The sequence below is a fragment of the Maylandia zebra genome, linkage group LG6 (genome assembly GCF_041146795.1).
Source record: "Maylandia zebra isolate NMK-2024a linkage group LG6, Mzebra_GT3a, whole genome shotgun sequence".
Classification (NCBI taxonomy): Eukaryota; Metazoa; Chordata; class Actinopteri; order Cichliformes; family Cichlidae; genus Maylandia; species Maylandia zebra.
Window position 1 is genome coordinate 11,550,365 of NC_135172.1, and position 21,436 is coordinate 11,571,800.

General features: G+C 41.0%; 1 protein-coding gene across 5 annotated transcripts; it reads left to right on the forward strand.

The window, feature by feature from the left end:
- The first annotated feature begins 830 nt into the window (after positions 1-830).
- pla2g6 (phospholipase A2, group VI (cytosolic, calcium-independent)) lies at positions 831-17,734 on the forward strand. Of its 5 annotated transcripts, none has more exons than XM_004574520.3 (19): positions 831-922; positions 1,500-1,714; positions 3,192-3,401; positions 4,440-4,620; positions 4,747-4,934; positions 5,184-5,280; positions 5,498-5,680; positions 6,989-7,097; positions 8,747-8,869; positions 10,042-10,132; positions 10,966-11,129; positions 11,210-11,360; positions 12,652-12,788; positions 13,077-13,154; positions 13,292-13,446; positions 13,551-13,602; positions 14,765-14,880; positions 15,087-15,160; positions 16,673-17,734. In XM_004574520.3, the coding sequence occupies exons 2-19, from the start codon at positions 1,506-1,508 to the stop codon at positions 16,815-16,817; spliced, it is 2,463 nt and encodes an 820-aa protein (XP_004574577.1). In that variant the 5' UTR covers positions 831-922; positions 1,500-1,505; the 3' UTR covers positions 16,818-17,734. The 5 variants fall into 5 exon arrangements, with proteins under 5 accessions (XP_004574577.1, XP_004574578.1, XP_012771271.1 ...); XM_076884651.1 differs by lacking the exon at positions 831-922 and adding an exon at positions 1,104-1,242; XM_004574521.3 differs by lacking the exon at positions 13,077-13,154.
- Positions 17,735-21,436: the final 3,702 nt, after the last annotated feature.

Sequence of the window (21,436 nt, forward strand, 5' to 3'; positions counted from 1 at the left end):
TGAGTTTTGGGAAGAGTGTATTTTGCTGACAGCTGATCAAATAATGCTAGTCTAGTTGTGTATAAAGATATCTTTAAAGTAAATAATACCTGCTCTAAACCAGACCCAAAACAAGTTGTCCAAAGCTTAAGGGAATAATAGGTGATTTAATAAGATAGGATTTTGAAGTGAGAAATTCTTGAGATTGAACTGCATCCTGAACTGAGCCCACACCCGGAGGAAGTGCTGAATGTGAAGTTGTCAATTGACAAAGGTAGAGAAGAACCCAGAAAGGAGGCAAGAGACATACCCTGAGTTGAGTCAAACTCCATTGCTAGCCAAGTGGTGTGGCCCACAACCTTCCCAGATTTTAACCAGTAGGCCATGGAGCAAATATTGGCAGCCCAATAGCAAACGCGGAAGCTAGGGAGTGCCAGGCTCCCTTCAGTCTTAGGTTTCTGTAAATGCATATTAGCTACTTGAGGTCTTTTACCCTCCAAACGTAGGAGGAAATTCTAGAATCAAGGGTTGTAAAGAAGGACTTAGGGATAAAGACTGGTAAAAATTGAAAAAGGGGAAAAAAATAGGAAGAAATGTATTTTAATCGAATTAATTCGACAGACCAGAGTTGTGTGGAAACACAATTTAAATTTAAACAATTAGCTTTTTTATTTCTAAAGCAAACAATTACTTCACGTGCCTGAAGTCAATTATATAATACTGTTGAAATCCTCACATGTCGTTGATTGGTCGGTCAAAAGTCGTGTCGTTGTTGGTGTGACTTTATTTTTGCCCCGCCTTTTCTGCCAAGCTCCTTCACGTTCTTAAGCTGTGATTGGTTAAACACACGTCGATCAAATTCTTTTGCAGGGTTGGTTGCAGGGCGGCGGTTGTTGATGTATGTGTCAGAAGTCAGGTAGTCGGCACAGAGAGCAGCTAGCAGGTAAGCAGACAGCAGCAGGCTGCGTCTTTACTGCTTAATGCGATTAGCCGCACTTCACAAGTAGCCCACTAACTGTACTCTGTGTGCTCTAAATGAGTTTGCGATTAAAAAAACCCATGAACGATTAGGGTGTTTCGCTCAGTGTTCGCCGTCTGCGGCTTTTTAGCCTTGGTAGTTTGTCTGGCTGATTGTAGATAAGCTGAAACTCGTGAATGAGCAGCATAAATGGAGCCACTTATTTATAATTCAAACGAGAACTAGCCTCTTTTATACTCAGTGTTCATATCAACAAAGCAGGTGTTGGAGTGTCAGAGGAAGTGGTGAGTGGGCTAACCTTCACTCAGTTCCTAATAATAACTGTAATATAGCGCTTATTTATACCCGCAAGCTACTTCACTTGTATTTCCACAAAATAGAAACTATAAGTATTATATGTATGTATCTCTTAGATATTGCACATGTCGCTCCTGTTCAGTGGTAACATGCGCTCCTGGGGTGGAATAAATCATTCATTAATGTTGACAGCAATACTACAGGCTGCTGTAGTTTGTTTCAGCCTCCCCCTTTGTCTTCCCAGGTAACGATGCAGTTCCTAGGGCGGCTGCTGGACACAGTCTCCTCTGTGTCAACCCTCTTCACCAACCCTTACCGGGTCCGAGAAGTGCCGCTGTCTGACTATGGAGGAGGAGGGAAAGTGAAATTAAAAGAGGAGGGTCGCATAGTTCTGTACAAGTACAGTCAGTCATGGGACTGTCTCCTTCTCTGCCCAGAGACACCGAATGTGGCTTTGAGGTCTGTGTTGATCACGTAGATACACTGTTCTGTGTGTTCTGTGTGACTCTGACATGGGTGTGAAAGTTCAGTGTCAGCTGCAAAAACATTTCTTTTGCACCTTTAGTTGCTTTTATTAGCATAGTTGCTCATTTCATCCTGTGTCATCTTACTGGTTTACTGGTTTAGCCTACATCACCATTACTCAAACAGGCAGCTAAGGCTATGCCTTTTATTTTATCAGCTATAAAGCTTTGTAGCAATCATGTGATATGCTAGTAACTATGACATCATCCATTTTTTTTGCAAAACCCTGTTTTCAGCCTTCACTGTTAGCATTTTGGGAGGCATGTTGTTGGTTTTTGTGCACCAGAGTTGACCTTATGTAGACACAAGGAGGGAGTACTAAATTATAAACTAGTACTAGCAATCTTGCTTGGGAAGTTGCATCTGTAAAGTACATGTATATTTGCTATTTAGTGCTAAGTAACATTTCAAGTAAAATGTTACAACTTCAGTCATAAAAATGAAAGCAGAGAGTATCAGTCGGGATTATCTGGACAATCTGTTACCACTACAAAAAGCATATAGGTCCTGTCAGGTAATTCCATTACAAATGCCCCTAAAGTATCAAAGAACACAAACAAGCTGAGAGGTCCAGGTTTGTTATTCCTATGAGCAGAGGTCAGGAGATCTCCTGTGTTGTCACAATTGACAATCAGGGTAGCCTTACCCCTAACTTTAACCCTTAACAAGTCTTCACTTTAACTTGAACAGTTGTCGTGAAAAGGATTAGTCATAGAAACCAAAGCATTTGATGTACCCAGCTGTAAACATGTTTATTTCTTTCTGCTGTTAAAGTTGTCCATGAGCTTATAAGGGAGTTGACCTGCTTTTGGAGTTGGCCTCATATTGCCACTCCGGGAGCTGCAGAGTTTGGCAGATCTGCGCTGGCATAACTTTTCAGCTCGGGATGTTGCTGCTTGGCTACAGATCTGAAAGGCAGGTTTGAAGAAAGATAGAAAGAAGGTCTTAGCATTGGCCTCAGCTGATACCAGACATGTCAAATATTATTAGTTTACTAGTGCAAACCAGATCCTTGTTGGGAGTAACCAGGAGGGACAGGATTAGAGATGAGTGTATCAGAGAGACAGCTAAGGTTGAGTGGTTTGGAGAGAAACTAGAGGTGAGGTTTGAGATGGTTTGAGACACAAGCAAAGGATTGATTGTGGATATGTTGAAAGCAAAAGTAAAATATTATTTATGTATAGTATGTAAAAAAACATTAAAAGGAACTTTTGGAAGCTAAAGCAGCAAAGAAATAAAAGGAATAAACGTCTTAAACACTAATGCTTGAAGCTTTTTTGAATTGTTTTTCTTAGCAGAGGAGAAATATTATTATTTATTCTTTATCTACTAGTTCATTGGTACCACATTAGCAGAACTTTTGGTAATCTATCCACATTTCCTCTTCTTGTAATCATTGCATTGCCTGCAGGCTGTTTCAGGTGGTGTCAGAGGAAGATGCCATGAACTGGTTCCCACAGTACGCCCTCAAACTTCGACCTTTCTATGAAACGCTTCTTCTGAAGTGTGAGTCGACACAGCCAATCGTGGACTGCATCCGTGCTCACCCAGACTGGAGCTCTGCCCACATTGCTGTTGAAACAGGCCTGAGAGAGTGTCTCAAACATAACTATGTGCAGAGGTAAGATAAGCCAAATTGATATTCTTTTTTGGGTTTCTGTGATTATTTTGTATTTATTGGCCTTTTAGTGAGTGAAATATCAGACAGCAGTACGTCTCACAGTTGCATCTTCGTGTTTATGGTATTGATTGATGGGTGGATGAATAATGCCGAATGAAGAGAGATGTAACTCATTAGTCAGGAAGTCTGTGCCAGCTAAATGAATCCAGTGCAACAGATGGTATTGATTATTTAATTGGTTTATAGAAATGTTGCCTCAAAGCACTTATGGTATTATCGAAGCTTATAGCTCATTAGATACAAGTCATTTATTTTTTCACTCATTTTCTTGTGCATTTTTTAAATTGCTCCCTTATTGGCAAAAGTTTCTGTCTTATTAATAAAAAATGTGACTTTTGAGTAATTTTGAGGTAAAATTGAAAGCTACTTGATTCAGTTAGTCTATTAGTGGATATTTAGTTCTAACAGTTTCACAAAAAAAGTCTCTGATTCAGCCTGAAAACCATCCTCTACAAGTAGCGTTGCTGGGAAGTTTAACTTAAAAGACACGATCTGGAGAGTAGGTGTGAATGTGAGTGCGAATGGTTGTCAGTGTGCCTGTGTTAGCCCTGTGACAGACTGGCGACCTGTCCAGGGCGTACCCTGCCTCTTGCCCTAAGACAGCTGGGATAGGCTCCAGCGCCCCCGCGACCCTGAAAAGGATAAGCGGCAGAGAGAATGGACGGACACGGTCTGGATACGAGAATAACATAATAAGGAAATCCGAAGTGAAATGAGTTGCTGAGGAAAAACAGGAAAAGGCAGTCCTTCCTTGACCAAAGCAATAATAACACAAGTCTGCTTAAAAAACAAAACAACAACCCCCCCTCTCCCCAGCTCTCATGCTTTACTGATATGACTTGAAAACATATAGCTGAAGAATTTAGGAAATAAAAAGAAGCTTAGGAAAGTTTGTTGACTAAAGCACACAGAAAGCCTCTGCGGTGCTTCATGGTGCAGAGCTCCCACAACATCAGCTCAAAATCTTTGCATCTCCAGTCAGATCAATGCTCGGGACGCATCAGGCCAGACGCCGCTGCATCTGGCATGTGGGCGAGCTGACGCCACATGTGTGAAGGAGCTTTTGGAAGAAAGCCAAGCTCGCACTGACATCAAAGACCAAAACGGAGAGACACCGATCCACTACGCTGCCAAGCAGGATTCTACGGTAATCATCCAGGTGAGCCTCAGCTAAAGCAAGATGGTAGAGTCAGACCTCAGACCCTCTAAAGTGCACATTAAAATGATTTCTCCCTCTCTCCACTTTTCCTGCTGTTTTCGTTCTCACCTTTCTCTCATCATCCAGGTCCTTTGCTCGCGGTTATGCTCTGGTGTGGACGAACTCAACAAGAACGGAGAGACGCCGCTCCATGTGGCCTGCCGTACAGGCCGAGTGGAGGCTGTCAAGGCCCTGTTAGGAGGTGGGGCCAAGTGTGACATCATTGGCGGTACAGGTTACCCCATCCACAGCGCCATGAAATACAGCGAGAAGGGGTGAGTGGGAGGAACAATGAGTTATTTTTGTGTCTATAGATGAGCAGAATTGGCCGATTGTGCGTCTGTGTTTTACTGCACGATACTAAAGAACACTGAAAATGGGAACAGCTTCTCTGGTTCTCCTTTTTTACCGGTTCTCTAGAAGTTGTCTGTCTGTCTGTCTGTAATGTGTGACTTCTCTACACTATAATAAAGAATGTAGTACATATTTAATATTCTTGTTTTAATTTCGTGTTCATCTGTTAGTTGTGTGGAGGAGATCCTCAAAGCAGATCCAAACCAGCTCCAGGCAGAGGACTCTTTGTATGGAGGGACGCCTCTCCACTGGGCTAAAACTGCTGAGGTTAGAAACACTACGTCGTGTGCTGTGTAAAAATTCATAATGGTTTGTTTAGTTTTGGCATTACTCTTGCAAACAGTTTAATCCTGAGTAAATCTAGCCGCCTGCCAGTGATGGCTGTGCGTCCTCTGGTCTCTCAAATCAGCATATCTGCGAGGGATTAACACGGAGCTAGAGACTTGACTTCATGTTTCTTTCTGTCTTCATGTCTGGGTGATAGATGTGTCGCATGCTGTTAGAGTGTGGCTGTGAAGTGAACTACCTCAGTAAGACCGGAGAGAGCGCTCTGCACATTTTGACCAAGAAGGGTCGCTTTGAGGCGGCTATGGTGTTGCTCACCCACGGAGCGAATGCCAACCTGAGAGGCCAGGATGGAAACACAGCTCTGCACTTAGCCATGAAGGTGTGTATACGATCTGCAAAATGTTCATGAGGAGAAAAGAGAAAGGTTACTTTGCAAGACATTGTGAGATTACGGGAGTTGTAGAACGCAGCACCTTTGAAATCAGATTGCAATACTCATAAAGAAAACTGAGGTCATGCTCTGTGTTACAGCCAGCGTGTTCACACTGCAAAATCTCTTTCCAGTCTGTTTTGATGAGTTCTTATTCAACATCAAATGTTTGTTTGTGGGCACATGGTTAGCACTGCCGCCTCACAGCAAGACGATTCCTGGTTCAAATGTCCTGGCAGGCTGGTGCTTTGTATCTGGAGCTTACATATTCTCCCTGTGCTTTCCTCCCACAGACCAAAGATGTGCATTGTAGCTTAGTTGGTGATTGTAAATTGGCCATGTGAGGTTAATAGTGCGTATAGCATAAAGCACTGCATAAATGTATGGTTAGAGAAATGCTGTCTGAATTGCCACAGTGTTTCCATTTTAAAAAATATGTATTATTTTAATGTGAGCTGCATAACTGAGGTTTTTCACAATGGGGGTACAAACCCAGCTAAGCTATTGCAACAAGTACTGATTGTTCAAATACAACTGCAAAAAACCTTCAATGCTGTGTGAAATGTAACTAACTACAAAATGTAATGATTCGCAAATCTGATAATCATATTTTACTCAAAATAGAACAGTGAGACAATTTATGTTTTAAATGTTTAAACTGTGAAAATGTGCCAGCTTAAGAAAAACATTTGCTTATTTTGAATTTAATGGCAGCAACACATCTTAAAAACTGTTGCGACATCACTGAGTAGCAGCCCCTCTTGTTTTGACAGCAGTACGTAAAACTCAGGAGACCAGTTGCTGGACGTCTAACTGTTGTCTGATTTAGGATTCTAGCTGCTCAACAGTCCTGCAGACTGCAGGCAGGCCAGCTCAGCGGACTCTTCTCCTACAAAGTCATGCTGTTGTAATAATTGCAGTATGTGGTTTAGTATTGCCTTGTTGAAGGGAAGCGTATGTTGCTCTAAAACCTGCTAGCACCTTCCAGCATTCGTGGAACCTTTCCAGATGTAATAGTTTCAACAAAAACTTCTGGAAGTCTTCTTGAGCCCAATCAGTGATTTCCTCTATAAACACATTTTTTCCATATTAGGGAACTTCTGGCCATCTTCACCTCTGAGAAACTCAGAAATTCTGTTTTTATTTACTTCTTACCCAGCATCCCAATTTGTTTGGAATTGAGGTTGTATTTTTTTGTTTTATCCTTTGTTCCATATCCTTAAAAAAAACCTCTTCTCATTTGTTGTGACTGCTCAGATGGACCACATAGAGTTGATCAAAGCTCTAATAGTGTTTGGTGCAGATGTGGAGATTCACAATGATTTGGGCGAGACACCTGGACTCATCGCTGCACGCACCAGCAAAGGTAATGAGAGAGAGAGAGTGAGATGGGGGGTTAAAGCGAAACATTTAAACATATAAAGAACATAGAAGTCTGAGCTTGGACTGGTGGTGTTAACAGTGAAATTAGGAGTTAATGTGCCTGACCTAACAACCCTGTTTGATCTCATGTAGTCTGATTTGAAAGCATGTGTCCACTGTGGATGATATTAGTCTGCATGTTGTGTTGGAGCCGTAATTAAGGGTTTTATAATCTGCCACTTTATCCCATTATGTATTAATATTATATGATATGATAACACTTCCTGTTACAGATATATTGCTTTATCACTATGAAGCAATGAAAAAATATTAGTTATTGCTTATAGTCAGTTAAACTTTGTGATCATGCTTTTTTTTTTGCAGTATGCAGTATTGCAGCATCTTGGCCTTACTGCCTTTTAGTGAAATATCCGATTAGATTAGGTTAGATTTTGGTCCACAGAAGCAGAAAATGGAAAAGAGCATACAAATAAACTCACTAACTCTTAGGCTACGTTCACACTGCAGGTCTTAATGCTCAATTCCGATTTTTTGATCAAATCCGATTTTTTTGTCTGCTTGTTCACACTACAAATAAAATGCGACAGCAAACGCGCTCTAGTTTCTTTTGCGGCCCGCATGCGCAAAAGAAGACGTCACACACAACGCGCTCTGTTTAGACCAAACAGTATTGTTTGACTGATGGCCTTTAATATAAAGACTTGTTTCGGACTTTACGTTTTCCAATTTTGCTTTAAGTTATAAAGTTATTTTTTTATTTACATATGGCCTAATAATTATCCTTATTGCTGTTTTAGAGAGGAGCGGTGCTTCAAAGGCTAGTTGCAGACAATCTGCAGATTATACAGTACAAATAAAATGTTCACGTTTCTCCAACGTTGTCTTCCCAACAGTTTCACTGACATCTACACTGGATGGCCGGGAAGTGTTCGCGATGTCTTCTCCGGCGCTGATAATTGTTGTCTGTCTTGTGTCAGTGACGTAAAAGACGGATTTAATGCGACATGACCGTTCAAACAGCAGTCGCTTTCTAAAACATCGGATATGTATCGGATTCAGTACCACATACGAAAGTGACCCAGATCGGATTTGAAAATATCGGACTTGTGCCGTTCACACTGTCATACCATGATCGGATATGGGTCGCACAAGGTCAAAAAAGTCAGATTTGATGCGGTTTTGCCTGCAGTGTGAACGTAGCCTTAGTCATCCCACAGGAAATAAAAACAGTTTCTAATTTCTTTCTGTTGATATATGCAGCTGTTTACTGTTATTTTTCTGATCACTTTCTTTTTTGGCAGAAAGCTGGAGACAAAGACAAAGATTTAAAATTTCACTTTGATTTCTTAGAAAAGCTCAGAGCATGTTACGGCTAAATTGAGCCAGCTAATGGATGTTTGCTTTCAAATACATAGACAGTGCAGGAAACCATTCACAAAGAAGAAATGGGAGTAAACTAAGTTTGTATTGACTTACTGATTTTGAAAATGCATGATAATTGCTAACAGCTTGCTTATGTTCTTGCTTTCTCTCTTCCTTTCATCTCTCTCCGTCTCTCATCTTTGTGGCGTGTGTGCACGTCTAACTTGTTGGCTGCTGCTCTGTGTGTGTGTTTGTGTGTTAACATGAAAGGTCCTAATAGAAAGATACTGCTGGACTTGCTGTGTAGTGTAGGAGTACAGCGTTGCCTCCCTCCCTCCCCCGGCAGTCCTCCTCCTCCTCCCATCTCCAAGAAGGTCAAGCCTCAAGGCATAGGTAACACCACCACCCCCTCACCCCTGCTCCTCCCTCATGCTTCTCCATTTCCATTTTTCTGTCACTTCAAATATTCGAGTTTGTGTTGTCAGTCAATTTTTTACCCTTACTTTTCTTAGCTATAGATCATTCTTTCTGTATTATATATTTAATGATCAAATTTAGGATAATCTTAAATCGCTGTAAACGTAATGTAAGAGCTGGATTCAAGTGTTCCTTCATATTTAAGTTAAAATAATAATGGATTGGATTTATATAGCGCTTTTCAAGGCACCCAAAGCACTTTACAATGCCACTATTCAGTCACTCTCACATTCACACACTGGTGGAGGCAAGCTACGGTTGTAGCCACAGCTGCCCTGGGGCAGACTGACAGAAGCGAGGCTGCCATATCGTGCCATCGGCCCCTCTGGCCAACACCAGTAGGCGGTAGGGTAAAGTGTCTTGCCCAAGGACACAACGACCAGGACAGAGAGCCCGGGGATCGAACCGGCGACCTTCTGGTTACAGATACGCTTCCCAACCCCCTGAGCCACGGTCGCCCCCCCAGAAAAAGACATTTAACCCTTTAAGCCTGAACCATAAAATAATTGCCAGAAATTTTTTTAATAGATTGTTTATTGAGCCTTCTGACAAATTAAAAAAATATGTAAATTAGAATAGTTGATTTTTAATTGTATCATATTTGTTACATTGTGCGTTATTTGCAATTTTATCCTTAAAAATGTAATGCACAATTTTTTTAGGGGTTCTTTGGGGAGAATAAAAATGACTGTAATGTAAAAATCTCAAAAACTCATAAAAACCACATGTATATAATATGATAGGGGATCAGTTAAGGGGTTAAATGATACAAACACAGTCTTCAAAGACTACTCTTAAATCTTTTTAAAAGGCAGGTAATGAGCTGTGAAAAAATTAGGACCCAGTAGAATTTAAATTTTCTGTAAAAGGTGAGCTGCATGGTGTGATGAGCTCCTCAACACTTCCCAAAAGCAGCAGGCTGTGGCAGAGTGTGTGTGGTGATGGTTTTTACAGTAGTGACACCACCAGTAAATGCTTCCTCCACAAAATCCTGGTGACCCCGTTTTTTTCTAGTTTAGTTTAGTTTATGCACAAATGTGATGTCATGTTTTGCTCCTGTACCAACAGCTGTTGTGATTGGCTTTTAGGATTTGAGGACATCTTGTATGTGGGGGCTGCAGTGGGTGCAATGAGCAGAGGCATATCTGAAATAGACGGCCCCCAAATGGAAACGAGAAAGTGAGTATAACATATCACGCGCCTTTATTGCTACTACTTACCCATAATCAAAGCACACACAGAAGGTTGTAGGCAAACACTGAATATATAAGACAGACATGGCCGTTGTGACTTTACCTACAGTTATCATAGTTCTGTATAGTTACTGTGCTGTAACAATGACACATATTTACCTACACCACAGTAACTATGTGTCTTTTTTTCAAAGTGGATGTGACGGTAACAGGTGGATGTGATATTCCTCATACTTCATCCTAAATCATACTCTGCTTTATCTATACTGTCTATTTAACTCTAAGTGGGACCATCATTTATAAAATAATCATATTGTGTTCAGATTGAGATACACATGCACACTGACAATGTGACTGTGGCCATAAACTCACCATGAAAGTGTTTCTAAAACCACTTTAATACAAATGTAATATTAATAATTCATATTATTGTAAAGTGTATAACTGATACACCCACAGCTCACTTTTAGAAAGAATCCAGGGTCAAAGCACTTCTGCTGTTCTGTGCTGCACAATAATAGGTTTCACAGTGTAGTAATGCCATTGTTCAGTATGCATTGAAAGCCTCTGCCCTCCTTGATTTCTTTACCATTTGTGGGCTTTGACCTGCATGCGTTTAAGGCCTTTCTCTCCAGGTTTACTTTGCTTTGTTTTATTTTGCTGTTCTCTGTGTTGTGATGTTTGGTTTTGCTGGTCACATGACTCTTTTCAGTAAACTCTGTTTCGAGGATTCTGCTCTGTTCCAGAGGATCTAAAAAGTTGGATATGCAAGTGATTGGCTGGATAAAATTCATCATATTGGTCTTGGCCATCCGACAGGATGGACAGTCTGCTGTGTCTTGATGGTGGCGGTATTAAAGGCCTGGTGCTGATCCAGATGCTGATCGCTCTGGAGAAGGAGGCGGGCAGACCCACCAGAGAGCTCTTCGACTGGGTAGCTGGCACGAGCACGGGAGGCATCCTGGCTCTGGCTATAATCCACGGTGTGTTTGTGTTCTCTTTTCCAGTGCTGGGTTTTCATCACATAGCATCAGAACAACAATGACACTTCTTCTATGTGTAGGTAAATCCATGGAGTACCTGCGCTGCCTGTACTTTAGGATGAAGGAGCAGGTGTTCAAAGGATCAAGACCCTATGAATCAGCACCGCTAGAGGACTTCCTAAAAACAGAGTTTGGAGAAAACACCAAGATGACTGACATAAAGTTCCCCAGGTAGATATCTGAATGTGATAATAGGCAGAAAAATGCCAAAAAAAAGCTAAAATTCAAAAGAATTGCAGACCTCTGCCCAAGCTGCTCGTCATCTGGGCAGCATTTACTTTTAAGCAAAGAGTAATGTATCTTCTATTAAAACATTGTGTACAAGCAGGCAATAGATAATAGGTATTGATTTGTAAATAACTGAAATAACTTGAGCTTATTATATAATATTATAATGCAGTTTATTTCTAACCAACTAGCAGCTCATTCATCATCGTGTGAAACAAAGGCAGATGTGATACGTAAAAGTGAGGTCAGAGGTCAAATGTGACATGATATTTAAATGGTAACTATAGTGTGATATTTAGAATCCCCATATAACAGAATCATTTCCTAAGTAATGCCAATATAAACGAAGGCAGCAGAATTTTAAACACCATTTTAAGAAAATTGACATTTTATGAAAGTTTGAATTTATCTGACCTCGAAGAAGAAGTCAGAGACAGTAACATGATATTTACAATCCCCATATACCATTCCCTATATAACTATATGTTGTCAATACTGACAATGGCGGTAATAAACAGTTATAAATAGCTCTAAATAGAATTATTATCACTTTAACCTTGAGTTTTACATTGAAGGTGAGGTCAGAGGTCAAATGTGATTAACATGAACCCACTCTACACTCCTACAAAGTTTTATTATAATTCATTCATAACTTTTCGACCTGTCACGCTTACAGAGAGAATGACAAATTGTTGCGTTCTAAATGTTATGCAGCCATCTGCCACAAGATGGCGCTGCAGCTTTTCCATTGCTATAGTTAAGCACCAGAAATTTGTTAATGCAGCCTTAATCTTCCTTTAAGTCTGTCATTGTTCAGACCTCAGTGTTTCTTAGGTTTTATACTAATCAATTAGCCAAAGATTTTTCCTTATTTACTCGACTAAGAATTTAGTCGCCCCAGTTTCTGCTGGTGCGAACAGTGTCATATAAAAGCTTTAAATATCCCACTCTTTTGCTGTGATTGGTCAGTTTTTAAAACTTTGAGCTGGTTTTACCCTGATGTGTTAAATTGAGTCACCTAATTTTTTTCCGAGGTTCAGTTCCTGAGAATTAAGAAAAGGTACTGACTTGCTTAGATATGTGTAGCATGGCTCTCTTAACACTAAAATAATACAGCTGAAGCCAGATTGGTTTTAAAAATATTTTTGTAATTTGGTTGAAATGCTGCTGTTCAAATTTTCAGGTGTTTAAGGAGAACAGGCAAACATCCTTTCACTTCTTTCTTTCTTTACAGGGTAATGGTGACCAGTGTTCTGGCAGACAGACATCCAGGCGAGCTTCATATATTCAGGAACTATGACCCTCCATCCGTCTCCAGAGAGGCCCCATACACCACCACTGCCACATTCAAGCCTCTCACCATCCCACAAGGCACGTCAGATATCACCTGTGTTTGTCAGCTACAGCACCAGCCCTCAAATGTCAAATGTATTAAATGGGATAATGAAGTGCTCTGAACATACCACTGGATGGCACCAAAGGAATTTTCAGAGCTCATATTTTAATGTGAGGGTTATCTACTTTCACTTCACTGAGGCAAGAAAAGCTGAAAACTAAGCCTGTGTTTGAACACAACACTGAAACTGAGACTGTGTGTGCTGTTCATGAAGGAGTCGTGTCCTGTGTTGTGTGTGAGTCCCAGCCGTGTTGTTGTTACAGGCTGGGAGGATGAAGATGTGTTGATAGTAGGATACACAGAAGAGCCACCCAGAAAGATAAGGAAGGTGACAGATGAAGGTGTGTGTATGCGTACAGGACCAAGTCCTGGAAAGTCGTGAAAAAGACAGACAGGAAGTGATAATTATGAACTCAGAACAGTGTAATTGCATTTACTATGCATGACTTTCTTACTTATATCCTTGTGTTCATATCAGAACAACTTGTATGGCGAGCTGCTCGCTCCAGCGGCGCTGCTCCCACCTACTTCCGACCAATGGGGCGCTTTCTGGATGGAGGGCTGCTGGCCAATAACCCGACACTAGATGCCATGACAGAAGTCCATCAGTACAATAAGGCCTTAAAAGCAGAGGTAGGCAACCGGAGCTCTATTCACTTTCCTTCCTTTATGCACTTAATGGACGTTAAGCCACATGGATTTGTTCGTGACTTCTTCTCTGCACGTGTGTCTCTTAGGGCCGTGAGAAGGACTTAAAGAAGCTGGGTATAGTGGTCTCTCTTGGAACAGGTGAGCCAAGTAATTGTGTGTCAAAATGTTAAATTATGTGAGTCATATCTCTTCTTCTGTGTCTTTAATATTCATTAAATGCAAAGTAAACTGATATATACACACACACTGGCCACTTTATTAGGTACATATCGCTAGTACTGGGTTGGACTCTGTTTTGCTTTTAGACCTGCCCTAATTCTGTGTGGCACAAATTCAACAAGGTGATGAAAGGATTCCTCAGAGATTTGGGTCCATATTGACATGATATCACAGAGTTGCTGCAGATTGGTTGGATGCACATAAATGATGTCATGTTCAAGGAACCAGACATGGCACATTATCTTGCTGGATACAGCCTTCAAAAGATTGGTACAGTGGTGTGATAAAGGACCACATAGACATACAATATAGACACGCTCAGCAACAATAGTCGGGTAACTGTGGTGTTTAAATGATGTCATTTAGCACTAAGGGGCCCAAGAGTGCCGGGAAAGTGTCCTTGAAACCATTGCACGACCAGTAGCAGTGCAGACGTTTGTGTTTTTTATGCCACATTTTGACCCAACACTCTAAATGTTGCTGCAGAATTTGAAACTTATCAGACCAGGTACTGTTTTTCTAATCTTCTGTTGTCAATTTTTGATGACTTGTAGCCTCAGTTTGCTGTTCTTAACTGATAGAAGGACACCTGGTGTGGTCTTCTGCTGCTTTAGCCCATGCGTTTGACATGTTTTATGTTTAGAAATGCTCTTAATTACCTTAGTTGATACTAAGTTGACCATTCTCTTGTAAACCTTAGAGACGGTTTTGTGGGAAAATCCCAGCAGATCAACAGCTTCTGAAATGCTCAGAGCAGCCTGTCTGGCACCAACATCTGTGTCGCTCAAATAAAGTTTGTTCCTCATTCTGATGCTCAGTTTGATTTTCAGCAGTTCATCTTGATCATGTCTAAATGCACTGAATCGCTGCCATGTGTTTGACTGATTTAGATATTTGTGTTAACATGCAGTTGAACAGGTGTACTTAATTAAGTGGCCAGTGGGTGTATATATCAGTTGTATCAGAGCTACACAGGAATGCATACCTATCACATTGTGAATAACTAGCTGGAGTTCAGTGTCTCTATTTGAAGTCTCCCTCCCCTTTATCATTTTGTACGCGTGCTCCTGTGTGTCTCCAGGTAAACCTCCTCAGGTGGTGGTGAGCTCTGTGGATGTGTTCCGACCCTCCAACCCACTGGAGCTGGCCAAGTCCTTTGTAGGAGCAAAAGAGCTGGGCAAAATGCTGGTGGACTGTGTGAGTGCATCATTTTTCAGTTTATGTCTGTGAGTGGTTAACTCTGGCCATTGCTGTAATGTGCCCTGATTACTTATTTTTATTTAATCTGTTATTTGTGTTTATTCCATTTGACATTTGTGCATGTATTGGTGTTCTAATAACAAAAACATTTGTTAAAGCATGTTTTTCTTGCTCATTATAAATACGTCTCTCTCACTGCACAGTGTACAGACTCTGATGGCTGTGCAGTGGACAGGGCCAGAGCGTGGTGTGAAATGATCGACACCATTTACCACAGGTCAGAAACGACACACGTGTTAGTTTTGCTTCTTTTTTAATGCATCCTCTTTTCTCAGCCTCTCTGTATTTGTACCAACTTGCTCTCATCCATTTATCTTAGAATGCTTGTAGTTGTTTCTTATTCCCAGACGCTTCATCTGCAGGGGTTTAAAAGGAGTTCCTGTAAGACTGAGTGTTTACTTCAATTTCATTCAGTTTTATTCAAATGGTGACAAATCACAACAACAGTTGTGATTTGACTTTATATTGTAAGGTAAAGACCCTACAATAATACAGAAAATAGAGGAAAGTCCAGCAATCATATGACCCCTCTATGAGCAAGCAGGAAGAAACCTGCACTAAAATCAAACTCACATAGGGGCTGAGTGGATGAGACCGAACAAAGACATGCTGTGGAAGAGAGCCAGAGATTAATAATAACTATTGATTAAATGCAGACAGTTGTATAAACTGATTCACACGTACATTTCATGTGAACTGTCACAGTGATCAAATCTGCCACATGTCAGTTATCTAGAAGTAGGACATTTATCACCAACCTATATATGACATGACTGCAGTTTTGTCACATTATAAATTACTTTCATGGATGTAGTTATGACATTTCAATTCAGTTTGGTTTTAATTAAGTTTTATTTATATAGCATCAAATCACAAGCCACATCAAGGCACTTTATATTATAAGGTAAATTACTTTACAGTAATAGATAATAAACCACAACAATCTTATGACTCCCTATGAACAACCACTGCTGACAGTGGGAAGAAAAAACTCCCTTTTAACAGGAAGAAATCTCCAGGCTCAGGGAGAGGGGCGGCCTTTTGCTGTTGAGGGGGAGGAGGAGGAAGAGGAGGTAAAAGAGGCACTGTGGAACTAACTGCTGTGTCTTTTAGCTTCATGGATAGATAAAGGTGCACATCATTTAAATAGCAATAGAAGTATGTATAATATGCCTGCCTAAGAGGAGCATGTAGAATATAAATAGAACTGGTCCCTACAGAGAACCGTGTGCATCATTAAATAGGTAGATGTTTGTGTTTATAAATATGATATCAGTTCATACATATAAATTTTGATGTCAGTGTTTCCGTTAAATTGTGTGATAAAAAGGACCGTAAAGTGTCACAAGGTCATGAGGTTATGTTGCATCTCGTCTTTTTCGCTGTACTCACGTGAGAACCTGAGACCAAATGCTGTAGTTTCACTTCTGTTAGAAACTCATAAAGTACCAAATAACAGGTTTACACTGCAGTCGATCAGTTTAGCACACACACTCTTTTTCTGTTGTACCATGTGGTTCAGCATTGTCTTGTAAGCAAGCCTACAGTGGAAAAGAAGCATGAACGTAGCTCCAAAAGCTCTTCAGCAGCAATGGTGATTTTTCCTGTTGTTTTTATTTATCCCTTTTTTTGCATTTAGTCTTTCTTTACTATCTTTAGCATGTCTCTCTGCACAGTTAGTTATCATTATTTTGTTTATTAATCACTGTGTCCGTTGCATTGTGTGCAGATTGAGTCCCCAACTATCTCAGGAGGTGATGCTGGATGAGGTGAGCGACGCAGCCCTGGTGGACATGCTGTGGGAGACCCAGATGTATCTGTATGAGAAGAGGGAGGTCCTCCAGTCTCTGGCAAAATTACTACTGAACAACTAAAAGCACAAGAACATCACAAATGGAGGCTGTGAAGAGTGTTTGAATGGAGCAGTGAGATTACTGAGCTGTATGTCTGACTAAAAATTGTAATGTGTGTGTCGGTGTGCTCTCTGTTCAAACTGAATGAATCAGTTTGAGTATGAGTACAAACGTATTAAATATGTGGAAAGCTAACCCAGGAAACAGCTGACCTACTAAAGCCTGTTTAAAGGTGTTTTATGTAGCATCATGTGACCTTAGCACTGATCCTGTTGTGGTTGATCAGGTTTACTTCTAACATATGAACCAATGAAGAAGTTGAAGTTGTACTGAGGAAATGTAAACTGACTGTTACAGTGTCATGTAAGTTTCCACTTCCCCCTACACTGTGGGTCAATCTACCTCTGGATTTGTTGAGGTAAATCTGGAGTGTTTCCTTCCCCTTTTTTCCTCACTTGTTCATCACATTCACTTCTGACACACACTTACAAATACACCCGAGTCATTGAATTTTTCCATTAAGCTGTGTGATAAAAGGGACCCTGAATTGCCACCAGAGCATCAGCAGTATTCTCAGGTGCAGCTGAGATGGTGGTGATGTTGAACCAGTTCTGCCTTATGTGTGGGACCCACATTTGTACCTTTTCTTCCTTCCGTAGTAATCTAATGCCTTTCTGAGTTATTTATACTGACTTGAAACGCAATATTTAGCCTCATGTCTGTTGATAAAATATGATATTAATATGAAATCTTAAAACTGACATGAAAGATGTATTTGAATGAATCATCTCTGTGAAAGATAAAGGAACAGACGCCCTGCTGCTATGTGCACAACACGGACAGGAGGAACAAATTATTTTGTATTTTTATTTTTTTGTATTTGGCTTAATCCTGAAGTATAAATGGTATGGGAATAAAATATCTTAATATTGACCGAACTGCTTTGTTGTTGTTTCAGTTAATCTCAGTCAGCCTGCACCCTTATAAACTTGGCTGTTTATTGCTTTGAAACCCTCTATGCATGATAAGGTCAGTGGCTTTATTGCTTCCTTTGGCCAACTTCTTGTCCCAGCAGGGTATCTGACGAACAGCAGGGTGTAGATTTTGCCCTGGACCTTGTCCACCCCATTTGGCTGACTCCTCAGAAGTCGCCTTACTCTCTGCAGGTGTTTGGTGGTTGCAGCTTGCCAAGCGGCCTCTTCATGGTTGCCATTTGCCTGTGATATTCCAAGGTACTAGTACTATCCAAGTACAAGGTACTAGTTCAGTGATGACGTGACGAATCCTACTTCCGGGCCTAAAGTAGTCTGCGTTTAATATGGCTTTTGTGTTGTTAACATGTTTAATGTTTTGTATTTTCTTCTATTTAATCTCAAAAAGCTCCTAAAACAGTCAGTGATCCCTGTTGACCTCCCTCGGCTTTTATTACCGCTAATCATTTATTTAAGATCAGTTTTTAAAACCTTAGGATGTAACTACAGCCCAGCCCATGCAGCAGTATATGAATGACTAACCTCGTATTGTGGATGGATTATCTCAGTTGTTCTCCTGGCTGAAGTTTGGTCCTTTTACAGCATCCTGCCATGCGATTACATTTGTTCCTGACCACCGAGAACACTCACGTTAACTTTTATTGAGTGAAAAAAAAGTTAGCTTGTTTATATTATGCTAACATAGCTGTGTCGCTAGCGGTCACGTAGCACATCATTATATACCAGCTAGCCCAACTTCAGTAACCCTACAAACATCACTGCTGTTTAGTTTTCTGTCTTCATTTATGCTGGAAGTGATAACAGAGCTGTACGTTTTAATTTGTTTCCAAAACCCCGCAGTCAGGACATGCTATATTGTATTTAGATAGAAGCTAGCGAGCTAACTCCCTGCTAACTTTTAACCCCGTTAAATGTCATAAATTCCGTTTTCATGGATGCCTGGATGTTAAACTCAATTGTTACACCTGGTAGAGCAGAACGCTGATCATTTTATTAAAGATGAAAGACTTTAGACAGTTTTTCAACTCTCAGTAATGCCATAGTGATCGTTTGATATATGGACCTGCAGCGGAGTTTAGGTCCAGACACGGCTAGTGACGTCAGACTGAACAACCGGATAGCTGTCCTCAATGTTTGAAATGGTTACTTTCTGGTAATGCAATCAGACTACAATTCTCCGGTAGGAATGACAGTCCAGTGTCATTGCTGGTTGCTGCATTCAACAACAGAAGCTTGGCATGTTGTAACATCTATAAGGACGATTTGTTTGTCAGTCCAGGCATGATTTAGGTCAGGGGTGCCCAATCCCGGTCCTCGAGAGCTACCGTCCTGCAGCTTTTAGATGCATCCCTACTCCAACACAGCTGAATCAAATGGTTTGATTACCTCTTCAGCATGCCATCGTGTTTAGCAAAGGCCTGATAACAAGCCATTCATTTGATTCAGCTGTGTTGGAGTAGGGATGCATCTAAAAGCTGCAGGACGGTAGCTCTCGAGGACCGGGATTGGGCACCCCTGATTTAGGTGATCCAAATGCAATTACCTGAACAAAGTCTTTAATGTTGTCCTAACTTCTTTTAAGTATAGTAGCAGTGGATGTGGGTTGGAGTTGCAATGACCTTCAACCTGCAGGTGACCACACCATTTGTGACGGAGAACTCATCTCCATTTGTCATGCAAGGAAACAATCATATTCTTTAAAGCACAGTTATATATTTGCTCTACTTAAAAAAAAAAAAAAAAAAAAAATGTCTGCTCTCGCAGAACAGAAAAGATTGACAGGGGAAGTTTATTTCTGCTGCTTGTATCCGTGATCTCATTCTTTCAATCTTTAAATCAAGCTTATGACCATAGGTGAAGATAAGGACGTAGCTCAGACAGTAAATTGAGATCTTTGCTTTTACACTCAGCTCTGTCTTCACTTCAAACTGGGAGTTTAAGATCTTCTGTACCAGGGCCTCTGTCAGATGTCTCCAGCTCAGCTCCTCTCCTCACCTGAGTGTCCAGACCATACAGCCGCAGATCCTCAAGCTGTTTATTGAGGTCAGTATCTCTCAACCCAAGACACTAACTCGGGCTCCCTCCCCAGTGTCCCGAGAGGTCACATATCATGTCCCACTCATCAGCCACTGATAGCTCTGACCACCGTCCGACAAGCAAGAATGTCATGAGAGCATATTTTAATAAAGGGCTTTGCAAATGTAGCTAATAACTTTTCAACAGTCCCGCCAGGCACACGACCTGGCCACCCGTGTATCCGGCAGGGAAAGTACCTCCAGGACACTCAGGCCCACCCGAGCCCAGGCTTCTCGTTGAGAAGAGGGTGTCAATTGCATTCAGGGAACAGATGATGATCAAATTCATTATTGATGAGATAGCAGAGTAAAGTTACAGCAAATGGATAGTGCTCTGTACAAAACCTGGAGCTGTACTCAACTACAATACTTTAGAATTTTTTTTCAAAAGGCATCAACAGCACAGACACAGTGGATATCATTCACAGAACAATGTTTTCAACCAGGATGTAAACATTTTTATTTCTGCTGTTAGGTTGTTATAATTGGACATTTTCACATGTTTTAAATGAGACAAAATGTTCACACTTCAGATGTTTTGTTAAATCCAATTGTTTATTTGATTGGTTGATGGTAGTTTTTCATGGGTAAGATGTTATAATACCCTCAATAGTAAAGCAAATATGCTTTTAAATGGTTGTTTTGGCACTGGAAGTGACTGATAATATTTAGTTGTATATTACTGTGATTTTATAGGAGACGGAGTGGAAGTCACTTAGGTGAATAGTCTCCAAAACCAGTTGCGCTTCTTTTTCTTTTTTGGTTTTTCTTTTGGCACTTGGTCATCTCGGGCCTCTGGACTTTCTGGTTTGGTAGCGCTGGCCTCCTCTTTTTCTGGCTGTTTCTCCTGGAGTGTCTCGTTTCGGGCTGGAGAATTTTCAGGATTGGCAACGTTGGACTGGTCTTCTTGCTTTTTTATTGTCTCTTGCAGAGACAGCAAAAACTCCTGAAGTGTGATCTTTTCTTCCTCTGTTTGCCCGAGTTGGTTGGGGATTGTTGTGTTCTCCAGGTTTTGCTCCACGATTTCCTGGTGGGAAGCTTTGGTTTTCTCCAGCTTTTCTTTTAAGTTTTGCGCCTTCAAATCATTTTTTTCACAAAGAGCCTCACTGGTGCTGAGTTTGTCTTTCAGCTCAGTGAGCTCACAGTTGACTCTTTGTTCCTGATCTTTGCGCTTTGCAACTTCCTCTTCAAGATTCTTTTGAGTTTTGAGGAGCTGCTCACGGAGTTGTTCGATCTCTTCTTGCTGTTTTTTGCACTGGACCTCCAACTCAGCTTCTCGAACAGTTTTTACATCTGTAGAGTCTGTGTGTGGAGCTTCTGCAGTTTGTGTTGAAGCGTCCACACTCAGCTCTGCAGCTGTGTTGCTGTCTTCAACAGGAGTCTCACTCTCCTCAGGGGTGAAATTCTCCTCGGGTGTCTTTCTACGAGCCTCTTCCAGCTGTTTTTGGAGCTCAAGGATGGTTTTTTGAGCGTTTTGTCTACAGCACTGTAGCTGCAGGTGAACCCAATCATTCTGAGTTTTAGCTGCAGCAGCTTTGTGGTTTGCAGCTGTCATTTTATAAAGATTGGTTTT